A 13,985-nucleotide genomic window follows, 5' to 3' on the forward strand; every position below is an offset into this window, starting at 1 on the left:
AATAAAGTCTGAATGCCCTTGTTTTGTTATCCAATTGCATTATTTCATGTGTCTCATGACTATTTCTGCTCTGTGACTGACCCACCTCAATCTAGTGAAATATTGGCATAATCACAGATTCATTTGAGATTATTTTATATTCTCAGTAAGACTACCCTCCACACAGTTCCTTTAATCACACATCTGTTATTTCGGGCCATTTTATATATAGTTGAAAATTCTAAAATTTCTTGTCATGTATGGCTGTATAGTTTGGCTCAAAAATGGCTGCCAACATTACCCCTTTGTATATGTCTGCTCGAAAGGCTGGCGCAACATTTGTATTTCTCCTCACTGAACCTCCATTTTATTTTTTGCTCACGTGGCTCTGTCTCACTCACTTGTACGCGCATATGCACACACAGAGATACAGTTGCGTATTAGCCAGCCGTCAGTCAGCAAGGCCAGCCACAACACTGGGCCTAACCCTAACACAGTGCATGCTGAGTCACCCCAGCAGGAACCCCCAAAACCCAAGACTTATTACGGACACATCTACTAGTAATCTCTGGGAGAGAGAGAGACAGAGAGACAGGGAGGCAGAGAGACACAGAGACAAAGATAGAGACACAGGGAGAGAGAAAGAGAGAGAGACAGAGACAGAGAGAGACAGACAGAAAAAGTGACAGAGTTAGAGATAAGGAAAGAAAGAAAGAAACAGAGAGAGGGGGGGGGACAGAGGTAAAGAGAGAGAGGGGGAGCGAGAGAGAGGGAGAGGGAGAGAAAGAGAGAGAGAGAGAGGGAGAGAAAGAGAGAGGAGAGAGAGAGAGGGAGAGGGGGAGCAAGAGAGAGAGGGAGAGGGGGAGCAAGAGAGAGAGGGAGAGGGGGAGGGAGAGAGAGAGGCAGAGGGAGAGGGAGAGGGGGAGCGAGAGAGAGAGAGGGAGAGGAGAGAGAGGGGAGAAAGAGAGAGAGAGGAAGAGGGGGAAAGCGAAATAGAAAGGAGAAACTGGGGAAAGAAAAAGGCATGTTTCTCAAACACCTCACAAACAACCAGATCAAGTCTCAACATCAATGATCTATTCCCCCAAACACCATGCCACTACCACACCACAGCACACCACCATTTCCCCAAAAAATATTTAGGAAAAAAATGCTTTATTGCATTTCACAATTCTGACTGGAGTTTTGTACCAAACAAAGAGCATTGAAAACGGAAGTGTATAGTGATCCTTAAAGAAACTGTAGCCCCAGACCCCGTTCATCACTTCTGTTCATACAGGGGGCTTAGGGCACTTTGGGGTCTCCCCTTAAGTATGTCTTATCTCATTACCCTTTAAAACTGATTAATATGAATGCCCGAGCTTTCTAAGAAAGGAGGGAAGGAGGGAGTAGAGGAAGAATAGAAAGATGGGGGGACTTGAGAGGAAGAGGTTTTGTGTCTCAGGACAAAGAGCTGATGGCTTTTTAATCCTCTCAGTGACTCCATGTTCATAACCTGGGTAGCAGCAGCAGCTATGGGACAGGCTGGGATAGGATGCGTTGCCTTAAAATACCTGGGTATAGGGGCTTCACTCTGAAGAGATTTTGAGTGTAGAAAATGTACATAGAAAATTAATCTCCACAACTTGAGCTCCACAACAAAATATGAACTCTACTTCTTAAAAATAGCAAAGCCGTTGTTGAATGTGTGTGTGGTATGTTCTGCGTATGCTCATGTTCCGTTCTGATGTCATATTTGGTTATCTGGGATAATGTTTGCATTATCCAGCCAACCATATCCGGGCCATGAGCAGAGGGTGAGGATGGAATTAGTGAAGAGAGGCAGAAATGGCTGGAAACTGAGGTGTGAAACAAGTGATAAGGGGGACAAATAGAAGGGTGTGAGGAGTATACAGCAGCCTGATCACTAAAATAAGACTTCAATTTCAGATATTTCAAAAGGTTGAGAACATAGATATATGCCTTCATCTGCAAAAAAAGTTGACAAAAAGAAACGATTGTGGGCATGATATCGTGATGCTCAGAGCCGAAGCGCGTTGCTTAGACCACTAGCATACTTGATGGTAATAGCACGTTGTTTTTTATTATTTTGTTTTAAGCCTTCCCAAACCATATCCCTAACCTTAACCACTCTAAATGAATGCCTAAACTCTTAACATTTGAGTTGTTTCTGTTTTAACCTGTAACCACACGGAATTAACCCTGTAACCCTGTTACATTTCGAAGGGAAACTATGAGATCTTGTTGTATATAGAGCCACCTCCTAAACACTCTCCTCAGCCTCGGTTATAACACTCTGCCTTCCCCCATCTCCTCCTCTTGTCTCTTCCTCTCCTCAGTGAACGTGCTGTGGCCCCCACTCCTGCCTCATCAACCCTTCCAACTGCTCCATCTCCCTTCTCTCCCTCCGTTTTAAGGGCATGCATACTTTCAGCCGAGAGAGAGAGGACAGAGAAAGGAGAACAATGACTGCCTTTCAGCCTGTCAGAACCCGGCCAGAGAGAGAGACTCGATCGCTGCTGCGTGCGCACGCACGTGTGTAGGTTGTACTCGGAGGGAGTTTGGAAGCGGCTTAACTGTTTTGTGGTGCCTCTCTCCAGGTCAAGCAGCGGGGGCTAAGCGAGGTGAAAGCGTTGTTGATGTGTTTGTGTTTAGGGACATGGAATTGAGAGGGGAAATATGAGGGGGTGTTCATATTCAAAACAATGTCTGGCCCATCGACTGATATGCCAACACCCGCATTATCTACGCTAGACTGAAGCAGACACACAGACCAACATCCTGCTTCCAAAACCCACAAGCTGAGACTGGGCTTTCAGTGGCTCTGACTGACTGTATACAGGTGTGGAGGTGGATATACTCTGTGACAAAGGTACAGGAGGATAAAAACAGTATATTCCCTTAACGCTTTGTGGAGCAACGACGTATTCTGTATTTTTATTTAGGCACCTGGAACTACAGTACAATATGATGTGCTAGCGTTTCCTTCTTGAATGTAATATTCTTCCCACATAGAAGCAGTACTCAGTAATGCATGGGCTCTACTCATGGAGATGGACGTTTGGGAATAAACCCAGCAGACTATTACAGTCAGACTGAGGAGAAGGGAAACCATGACCAAGGCTGCTGGCTGTTCTAACGGTGGTGACATTTCATTCTTTAAAACACGTGTCTCCCTCTCCCTTGTCATTTACGAAGGCCTACACTGTCAATTAGGTATTTGTTCTGGAGATGTGACGTCTTCTAGGATACATTCTCCACACTGCTCCCCAACCCAGCTAGAACAACATCCACTCACTCCCCCGCACCGCCAAGCCAGTCAGCCCCAAAGTTAAATAAGGAAAATGTCTGTGAATGTCCGCAGTCAGTGTACCATGAAAGGAATTATCTGTGGAAAATGGGTCTGGCAAAACCGAGGGTCTCAAATGGTTGGTCTCGGCCCGTCACATTTTCCAATTGCACAGAAAAGGGTGATGACAACAAGAAAATCAATCATTCAATCATGCCCTTCTGGTCTTTTCATGCAAATGTTGTTATTGCGTCAAAATGCAATTGAACTTTGAGTGTAAATGAGTTTAACAGCGGAACACAGAAAACAAATCAAGCAAGACTAAATGAGCTTGTTGACATCAAATAAATGAATAAAGAATTGTACTACACTTGATCAAAAGTGAAAAAAAATGTAATCACAAAGAAATTCATTTTTCTTGGTGTTAATTTAAAAAAATATATGTCTATACACCTGACCTCAGCATAAATGTAACATATCCAAAATAGACACAGAACATAAATGTCACTATGTTGACACAGGGCATAAAGAACTGCTGCCATGGGTGGCAATGTTGAGTTGCTGCAAGTTCCAGTCAACCTGTCAAAACTGAAACAATGCATTGAGCCATGCAATCACCCTACACTCAACAGGAAGAAGAGGAGCAGTGTGGACAGGAAGGAAAGGATTGGAGGGCAGGAGTGTCCATGTCTGAGAAATTCCTCACAGATTGGGGTTTGGAGTATTGGGGGGGTGAGCGAGCCGCACAATAGCGCACACATGTGGTCTGGGAAGGTAGATCACTCCATGCCACTACCAGCTGCTTCCAGACCTCCCCCTCAAAAAATGTGTGTGGATGGGGGGGGTTACTCTGCTAGGCAGGGAGGAGGGTGGGGGGTGAACTCTGCTAGGGAGGGCAGAGGTTGGGGGCGTGTACTCTGCCTGTGGTGGGGGGGAGACCAAGGGTAGGGGCAAGGACTCGGGGCGAGGGCCTCTACAGCTCCAGACAAAGGCATAATGCCCATAGACATATAACGCATAGAATAGACATATTCCTAAAATTGTAATTCACAGCTTTAGAGAAACAAGGACAAAAGACAGCATGCGTTAACGATAAACTGCATCTAACATCTACCCCTGAGAACTGGTCCAGATTCCTTTGTGGTCTTTAGAGCTATAGGTAATGGTTAGAGCTGGGTTAGGGAGATCTGGTCCAGAGTACACCAAAGACCTTTAAAATGATCCCCTCTCTCCTATACCTCAGAGAACCCTGAAACACAGAAACTATACTCAGACCTGGGGGAAATAAAGACAAAACTCAGGGAAACCGGACAGGGAAAAGTTATTTCTATCAATGTTGTGACAGAATTTGATAAAAGTATAGTATACGATCGGACACATGTGGGTGTTGCGTAAGCTGGTTAATACTGTATTGTTTCCAAGTAAGGCTATAGCGTTGCTGTGAAAGCTGGGGATTAGTGGGCAGCTGAATGGAGATGGGCCGGCCGATAGTGGAGTTTCAGCACTGCACATGACATTGGAGTGATTAAGCTCAAAACAAAGCAGAAATCTGGACATTGAAATGAGTTACGGCCACAGTACAGTACAGCCATCTATAGCCTACCAGTGCAACAACAACCCAAACCTCCAAAGTGTAGAACTTTGGTTAAATCATTTGGGGAAATATTTTCTGCTCTCTTGGATGTATATGACTTTTTAACTGGGACAGTAATGTATCAGAATTAACTTCCACATAAAAATCAACTAATACAAAATTAACAAAAATCAAATTTGCTAATAAAAATCTAAAAGTGTACTTTTTTTTCTGTGAAAGGCATGTTTTCCACAATGATATACAATCTAATCTCCAACGAGTGAAAGACATCCACAGACTCCTGTGAAGCTGCGTGTTCTGCCCGCTGCTCGGCATCTCTAACAGGGTCAAAACCGAGAGGCCTTCTCCTCTGTTCAAGACCAGCGCTCACTGAAGAAAAACTGATCCACCCACACGTATTTTACTGAGCTATGTTCTCCTCTCTCTCACATTATAACAGTCCACCATGGATACACTTCAGAGGTAGAACATGAAGCTGTTGTTATGACCGCATAATAAGTTAAGTCAGAAATACACAGAGGTTACTTGTTCAAACATTTTGTTCAGTTTCCTCAAAAGGCTCTCTTTAATTTGGAAAGATATTAGGATGGCTTGTATGACTACGGACTTCAAATAGTAGGCACTACGGGAAAAAAAAAATGTCAGGAGAAGAGACCCCTCATTAATGTATTGGGTCAATATATTTGTCAAATTAAAATTAACTTTATTAACAGGCTTTGTCCAAAAGCAGTAAATGCTATTTTGCCAAAAAAAAGTAATTCGCATTCATATCACAAAGGATCCTCCTCTCAGGTCATATTTTTTCATGAATCCTTCGGGCAACTGTTTGATTTAATAATATGTCACACCTACGTTGTATCTCTACTGCTCTTTCCCTCCAACGCCATCTCTTTCCCTTCTCTCTCGCTTTCTCTTTCCATTTCTGTTGAGTCTACCCTGCTGTTGCAGACGCTGCAGGGATGAAATAACGGCAGAGCAAGGGGTCATTAACGAGAACTAATCAGCCTTCAGTCAGAGGGGGAGGGAGGGAGGGAGGGAGGGAACCAACTGATGGAAAAATTTGTCTGAGGGTATAGAAAAAGAACAACAGGGCAGAGGAGAGTGAATGTGTGGGGGGGGCGTGGGGTCAAATTTAATTTAAACTCAACTAAAATCCACTATTACATTGGAAAATCTTTCATGTAAGTAAATATGCTATTAAATAGGACAAGGAATTGTAATCTAAAAGTAATGTAAATAAACAAGGACGTATTGTGTTTTGATCCCTGGACTAGTCTCCTGGATACGGCTACGGTAGAGACTTTCCCTCTACAGTCTGAATATGTAGTGTGTCTGTGTTAGTGCACAGTGAGCACACACACAGCGACAGATAGTTTGTTACGTCCCGTGGCTCGGTGATAGGTAATGAGAAGTCCAACCGGGAGAGACGTAATTATGAGAGGTTTGCGAGAGTGTGGAGGAGAGGGACCAAGCCCCTGGTGACCTCCTGGCCCATTCTTCACATAGCACAGAGACATGCACAGAACGGCCTGAAAGCTATGAGTGAGGCCAGCAGATCGGGTTTGGGGTCAAAACCATTTTAGTTCAGTCCATTCAGTCCAAATGTACTTTTGTAAATCTCTCTCTTTCTCACACACCTCAAAGTTATCTGGCAGACTTATTGATTTTATTTCTCTCTCTCTGTGTGTGTGTGTGTGTGTGTGTGTGTGTGTGTGTGTGTGTGTGTGTGTGTGTGTGTGTGTGTGTGTGTGTGTGTGTGTGTGTGTGTGTGTGTGTGTGTGTGTGTGTGACCTCTCTAGCTAGCACTAGTTGGGTCCATGGGGGGACTCCTGAAATATCTAATTGTATTCATTCATTTTGTGGTAACCAGTGTGGGACAGAGACAGAGTGGCCTACAGCTACGGGGGAGAGGGGAGTTGAAGGAAGAGCTCTCACCAGCAGGACAGCAGGAATCTCCTTAGAGAAAACAATAGTGACTAAATACACAAGGTACTGAGATAAAGAAAGATAGAAAGAAAGAAAAAGAGTGAATAATAGGTAGGATCCTGGGAGAAAAAAACTTTCCATCAAGGTCATTAGAAATAATCACAGGGAATGAGAGAGAGAGAGAGAGAGAGAGAGAGAGAGAAAAAGAAAAATAAAAAAAGAGGAGAGGAGAGAATATAGACATAATATGACATGTAATGTGTAATGTTGAAATACCTGGGTATAGGTGTAATGTTTACTGTTAATTTTGTATTGTTTATTATCTATTTCACTTGCTTTGGCATTGTTAGCATATGTTTCCCATTCCTATAAAGCCCTTAAATTGAAATTGAATTGAGCGAGAGAGAGAAAGATTTGCCAGAGTAATTAAGCAGTTTCAAGGTTCTCGGTCTCCTGCCCAAGGTGTGAAGTATCTAAACGCTTTCTTCACTTTGGGTCAACAGAGATTGTAGGAGAACCTCCAGTCTGCTCCCATACACCACTGAACTGTAGATGCAGTCGTGTGAAGAAGAATCACCTCCAATAGCAGATAACAAAGGACTATGATTTCTCCACACTTCCCTTTGGGGACTAATATTTGATTGTTTTCTGTTTGTGAATCAGGTTGACCGTCAGCCTACTGGTGGTTGGGATCTTCATAGAGCTTTGATGGAGAGGTCAATACACTTAATATACACCCTACAACACTGCTGGCTCATACAGATATAGAGAACACATATTTATTTACCGAGGCATCTGTAACAAAATGTTTGCTCTCTTGTCCTCTCTTTCCGGTCGTTCTAGTTTTCTGACTCTGCCCTACAGGGTTTGCTAATGTAACTTGCTAGCTAAGTGGTTAGCTTGCAAGAGAAAGCTTATTGGTTACAGCAGAGACAACCAATCCCCTCCTGGATCAAGATCCCTGCATCCTAAACATTTTTTGGGGAAAGGAATAGCGGCCTTTGTGTGCACTGCCAGTAATCCCATACCCCGGTATGGTACAGGAACCGTACAGGAACCGTACGAAGGTATGAACCTCTGGATACCCCCCAACACTAGTTCAGAGTCAAACAAACTTGATTAGTGTAAGTAGAAGAAGATGACTAACATTATTAAAGCCTGTTTCCTGTCCTTGGGCTAGTCAGGAGTTCAGAAACAAGACGAGGGAAACAACCTATAACTCGATTTCACAAGTTCAACACTATTGGAGCTAGCTCAGGTCTCCACAGAGTTCTGTTTTGCTTTCCTTCAATTTCAACTCGAGATTTACAGTAAATTTACTCAAACGTTTTAATTTCTGTAGCTTCATTTTTTTATTCCACTGGAAGTAAGCAAACTGTCAGCACATCTGGAGTAAATCAAGCGGTCCACAGAACCGCCAGTCAAAGTCTTCGTGAAAAATGTGCACCCTAATGAAACTGTGTCTTTCAGTGTAACACATCAGACGGAGCTCAAATTTGTGTTACTTCTGTTGAACAAAGCGGCACACAAATAAACAACTGGCTTAAGCTGGAGTGTAGAGCTGGACCACAGCGGTCATGATGGAGTGTACCAGCACTAGGGATACCTAGTCTAAGGCTAGAATGGCCCCAGCTCAACTAGGTCCCTACGCTTGTACCCTGACCACTAATTGCTTTCAGCATTAATATTTTTTCAGAAACTTCAAAATGAATAAAAATAGTTAATGTCTATGTAGCTATAATAAAATACTTTGTATGTTTTTGGAGAATAAGCTTAGGTGATCCATTCAGCAAATACTAAATAATTTTGGCATTTGAGTGAGTGAACAGCAACAACTTAATTGGAAAAATTCAGACTAGGGTTAATATATAGTCATACAAAAAGTCAAATACTGTTTTGCAATTAGAATAACACATGAAATAAGCTAAATATGACAAGTAAATACACGTTTGACTATGTGAAGTATGATTGGCTGCTGTTAAGTTTTCCAGAAAATGTGATATGACATGTACAGTATGACCCTCTCTATTTGAAAAATGTCAAAAGCTACACTTTGTATGCTATGGCCTCAAGGAAATGTAAACCTCCGCTGACCTTAGTCTCACTATGTAAAACTAATACATGGGTGCTTCATTGTAGCCTACAATATATTAGGAATAGACACCACATCTTAATCCTATGCTAGATAACTATGTGAAACTTGCCCAAATGCAGTCGGTTCTCTCTCTCAATCAACTTCAATTCTGTTTTAAATTATTCAATTAAAAATTCCACATAAAAAAATATGTATTTTGCACAATGCTTGCTGATATCAACTACTTTGTGGAAAAGTTTTAGAATATAATGTATCATAACGTAGGCTACATGTCCAACATCCTTACTCAATATTCAATAAAATGAGGTTCATTAAATAATGTGATATCTAATAAATCAATTAAGTGGGGTTAGTTGTGGCAAAATGAGGGCATTGGTTTGTTTACGAATTTGTCCTTCAATGTAAACTATCAATGTTTCACGGTTGCCAAACTATTCTGGCCATGGGCTAATACGTCTGTGTATACGTTCTACATTTCATATATTGATTATCAACTTGTTTTAACGTTTGTGGTTTTAGACAGTATGACAATACCTACATTGTATGCTATGCTCGCACGAAGTACATTACTTTAGCGCAGCAAAAATTGCTGCTTTCGCAACCAGTCAACCTACAATTGAATTACAGTATGTTAATATTAATTAAATATCAATGATTTAACCATTTAAACCTATGAATCATGATAATTGCATAATTATGTAATTCAAAGTCGGTGAGAACATTTTTGGGAAACATTAACAGAGGAGTTTTTCCACTGGATTGAAACATGTTTTCCGAATAAGAACAAGTGGATTGGATAAATCCCCTGTGAACAACGCATATCATGATCAAATTAAAAAACAAGAGATTAAACGACTAAATGAAGTGCAACCTATCAGCATAGCGAGGCTTTATTCCTGGTTAAGTAGGCGTATTATTGATTTCTTATAAGCTTCTAAATTGGAAGAGCGACCCATAAATGTGCCCATGGCCTACAACTAGTGACAAAACATACGTCGTACAGATTTGAGCGCTTCCCGCTCACATGCTACATCTAAATTGTAATATTTTCGCGTGCTTGCTGTTCTCGGTAATAGGAAATATGGGTTAATCATGGTGCCATTTTATCCGTGAATTGACAGCACTTGCTGAGTTGAATTCCGCTCATTCAAAGATGAGAGATGTAGGCTACATATACGTTGTAGGCCTAAGCGATCCGAGCAATGCAATGGTCCACGCATTATTCTACATACTCCAACGGTAGGCTTTACTACAAATCCACTCGAATTAACCCACAAATAATGTTCCATGATTTAACCGGGGCATATTCAGAAGACAGGCACGAGCGCCCAATCGATTCACAAACACGGAATGCAGACACTGGAACACGCAAGAGATTACTCTCCAACCGTGCGCTTTTCGGGTGACACATCGTATATAGGCTTATTATGACAATATTCTAGATTTGATCAACTTGACCTGATTACGGTTGACTGAAAACAATTCAGTGTAGACTGTATCCAAAATAGGTTAACCTATATTCAACCTGTGCGCACAGGTTGTGTTCTGTTGTACCAATAGCCGACCCACATTTCTGGGAAATAGCCTATAACCCATCAGAGAAAACTGTTCAATTAGCATGACTCTATACCTTAAATAAAAGACACCGTGCCATTTGTCTATACACACGCCCCGGCCAGTGGTGAGATCACAGAGACAACATCGACTCCCTTCGGCCCCACTGGCCGCTCTGAGTGGCACCTACCTGGGGTTGGTTCGGTTCCAGAAAACGGCATACCGGTCTGCCACCACCTTGGAGCTGGGCTCCTGGCTGAATACACACATCCATAGCACCAGAAAGACAAATAGCACCATCTCCACTTTCAACATTACAACAGCAAAGTTCGGCACGTATTCCTCTTCGATGTGGGGTGACTGCACGATCTGACAGTTCTAGGTACACTTCAGCTGGAGAGATGCCTTCTTTCGTTTACATTTGTGTGCCTTTGCTTTCCTCTGTCGCAGTTTATGGATGACAGAAAAAGGCAGGACAATTCAACACAACAGATTTGTGTGCCTTTGCTTTCCTCTGTCGCAGTTTATGGATGACAGAAAAAGGCAGGACAATTCAACACAACAGAAAATCTCTGTCTCCTACACCACTACGTGCGAAGGGCTTTGATAGCGCAACCTGCGATATAGATGACGCCTTGCTGGTCACTTGGTTAAAATTAATTGACGACGGTAGCAGGTGAAGTTATCAAATGCAAGTGTCACTGTGTGTAGTGCATCTCGCTCAGGTTCAGTGTCCGGGTTCAGTTTTATGTGTTCATGGGACGTCAGCTTTGACGGCTCCAGGATAAGTACAAATCACTCCTAGGGCAGACACTTTTTCACACAAATGTACAAAAGGGGATATCAATACATGCAGTCAGATGTATAAAACGTTGATTAGAATGACCATCTAATACAGCAGTCTCTGTAAGGTCATGGCATGCGCTGAGCTGGATTCGTGTCAGGACTGTTCGCTGGGAATCAACAGCGCAGAGGGTAGGTCCAAGTCCAATAATGAGAAACGAAAAGAAGCAACCTCGCGCTTTAGCTCGAGTCCGTCAGATGTCAACGTTTTCAGAAAAAAAAAAAAAAGCCACATAGGCAACCCCCGGCTGCAGTGAAGTCGTTTATACGTAACGCTGTCTCACTGCTCTGTTCGCAGACTGGCCGAAAAAGGCTGCTATCCTTTCTCAGCGCTGTCTTGAAAGTGTCACGGGTAGGTGGGGAGGAGTCCGTCCTCGAGCCTCTCTCATGCGCTGCTGCTGGGTGACAGTAGGGCAGCTTGTTTGCCCGGAACCCAAATGGCAGCATTCCACAGCATTCTCTTCATATATAACCATTGGAGAGAAAAAATAAAACACGCTTGATTCATGTGCTTCTTTCACCTGATGTTTAGATTCAACCGGACGAGACGAGAGGGAAGGTGAGAGCAAAGGCAGTTCGTTGCTGACTGCCAGAGAGTGGGTTCGGTTACAGCCGACCGGAGGATAGTCCCATTGGTTTGAATTTTGAATGGGCGTAACACAAACAAAACAAGATCCCTCCCCTCCCAACCGAACTAATTCAATTACTGGGTGGAAGCTGAATGCACCGCTTGCACGGAGAGAAGGAGCCCGGGATAGGGACGGAGAGATACACTGTCAGATCACACTGATAAACGCACTGAGCAGGCTATTTAATTACCGAGCAAACAGACAGAGACCAAGAATCGAGTTACAATCTGGACCAACAGAGTGTGTGTGTGTGTGTGTGTGTGTGTGTGTGTGTGTGTGTGTGTGTGTGTGTGTGTGTGTGTGTGTGCGCGCGTGTGTGCACTTTCTCAGATTATAATTAGAATGAACAAAATACATATTGTTTGTCACGTTTGTAGCCCTGCGCATATATGATTTTGAAGTTAATAGATTTTTAAGCATCCTTTTTTTCATTCTGACATGACCCTCAGCAGCGGGTGGACATCCAACTTGTTGCGGTCAATGCAGCGCCCAGACGCCCCGTAGTGGAGACCAGGCAAACCAGCCTACAACAGGCACAAAGAAGTCATACTCATCTAATACATTTTATCCTGATATAACTAACACCATTCTCCATGCACTGTAATTTACAGATTTATAAAAGCTATTGATAAGAGTTATAGGTAAATTAGTAATCCGTTTGGATAACCTTATGATCGCTGGAGACAAACATCGAAAGCATGGTACTATAAGGTTCTATTTGCAAAAATATTCAATCTTTCTGAAATCATTGACTTTAATGTTGGGAATCGTCATTGGTTTGAAAGGTGTCTCCATTTTTTCTATTGTACTCTTTTGAACTTAACATTCATTTGGGTATTTAGAGCACTATATAGGTCGAAAACATTGAACAGACTGATCAACAGGGGTTGGGTTAATTGGGGAAGCCACATTGCTGTTGAATGCATTCAGTTGTACAGCTGACTAGGTATCTCCTTTCCCTTCCCTATGCCAATAACTACATTTTTACATAAATGCAGAAGTCATTTCATATTTCCAAGCTCTCAACATTTTAAGCTATTACATAATTTAGCAGACGCTCTTATCCAGAGCGACTTATACTAGTTCATACATTTCCATACGGGTCCTCTGTAGGAATCGAACCCACTACCCTAGCGTTGCAAGCACCATGCTCTACCAACTGAGGCTCACGAGACCCTAACAGCCAAATAGCAGCAAAACTGAACCTTATCAACATATCAACTTTCTGACAGTGAAGTTTATGAAATGCTGTGCTGTTATGCAGAATTTAAATTGTATGACCTTTTTCGCATTGAGTCACGCCAAATGAAACCTTTTGGCACTCTCGAATGTTTAGCCTACATAGACCTACTCTGACTTTCTCCGTTTCCTATTTCTATCAGTATCGACCATTAGTAGGCCTAATGATAGCACATTTAACTGCCAATTTACTAGTTAATTGTTCCCTTCAGTTGGTATAATATTCCTTTCAGATCATTCCATTTAATTACATTGTTTCGTTTAACTTTGCTTCCACTGTACGCCTTCACAGAGGTGTGGTTATAGCTGAGGATCAAACCGTTCATGTATACAAAAACGACATGTAGTCTAATTAAATAATTATGGAGCGGAGCGCAGACTAAGCCGCAGTTTGAACCTGACGCATGGCCAGCCAGCGCATGACGCACAATACTTTGCATACTTTCCATTTTCAGTGCGGGCAATTGACCAGGATATACTATTGTACACTATTCTCCCTATGTCATGTGCACTAATAATCCAACATTACCATGGGCTGAAGAACTGAATGTGGCAATTTTCAGAACAAATCAAACACTGTTTTTTAAATGTCCTGCATAAACACATATTTTCTAATTGATAGGGTTCACGAAAACCTCCCTTAACATACATAGCCTATTGTGAAATATCAGAATGTTTTTAAATCTACGCATGAATTCTGAAACGGAGATCAATGCGCATGCGTTTTGATGACTATCTTTCATTGATCTCCATTCTGAAGGCATTCTCCATAGGCTATATTTTAAGGTTGTGCCGATCACATTCAAATTGAAGTTAAAATTGATGTTACTCGGTATT

The 13,985-nt window shown here is 42.3% G+C and overlaps 1 protein-coding gene across 2 annotated transcripts in view; it reads right to left on the minus strand.

The window, feature by feature from the left end:
* Nucleotides 1-11,879, minus strand: part of LOC115140312 (ephrin-A5-like) — a 201,866-nt gene extending 189,987 nt beyond the window's left edge. For both annotated transcript variants that reach the window (XM_029678629.2, XM_029678628.2), the window contains exon 1: nt 10,628-11,879. In XM_029678629.2, coding sequence (XP_029534489.1) covers nt 10,628-10,752 — 125 coding nt within the window. In that variant the 5' untranslated portion in view covers nt 10,753-11,879. The remainder of the gene's footprint in view (nt 1-10,627) is intronic.
* Between the last annotated feature and the right edge of the window lie 2,106 nt (nt 11,880-13,985).

This window comes from Oncorhynchus nerka, linkage group LG13 (genome assembly GCF_034236695.1).
Source record: "Oncorhynchus nerka isolate Pitt River linkage group LG13, Oner_Uvic_2.0, whole genome shotgun sequence".
Classification (NCBI taxonomy): domain Eukaryota; kingdom Metazoa; phylum Chordata; class Actinopteri; order Salmoniformes; family Salmonidae; genus Oncorhynchus; species Oncorhynchus nerka.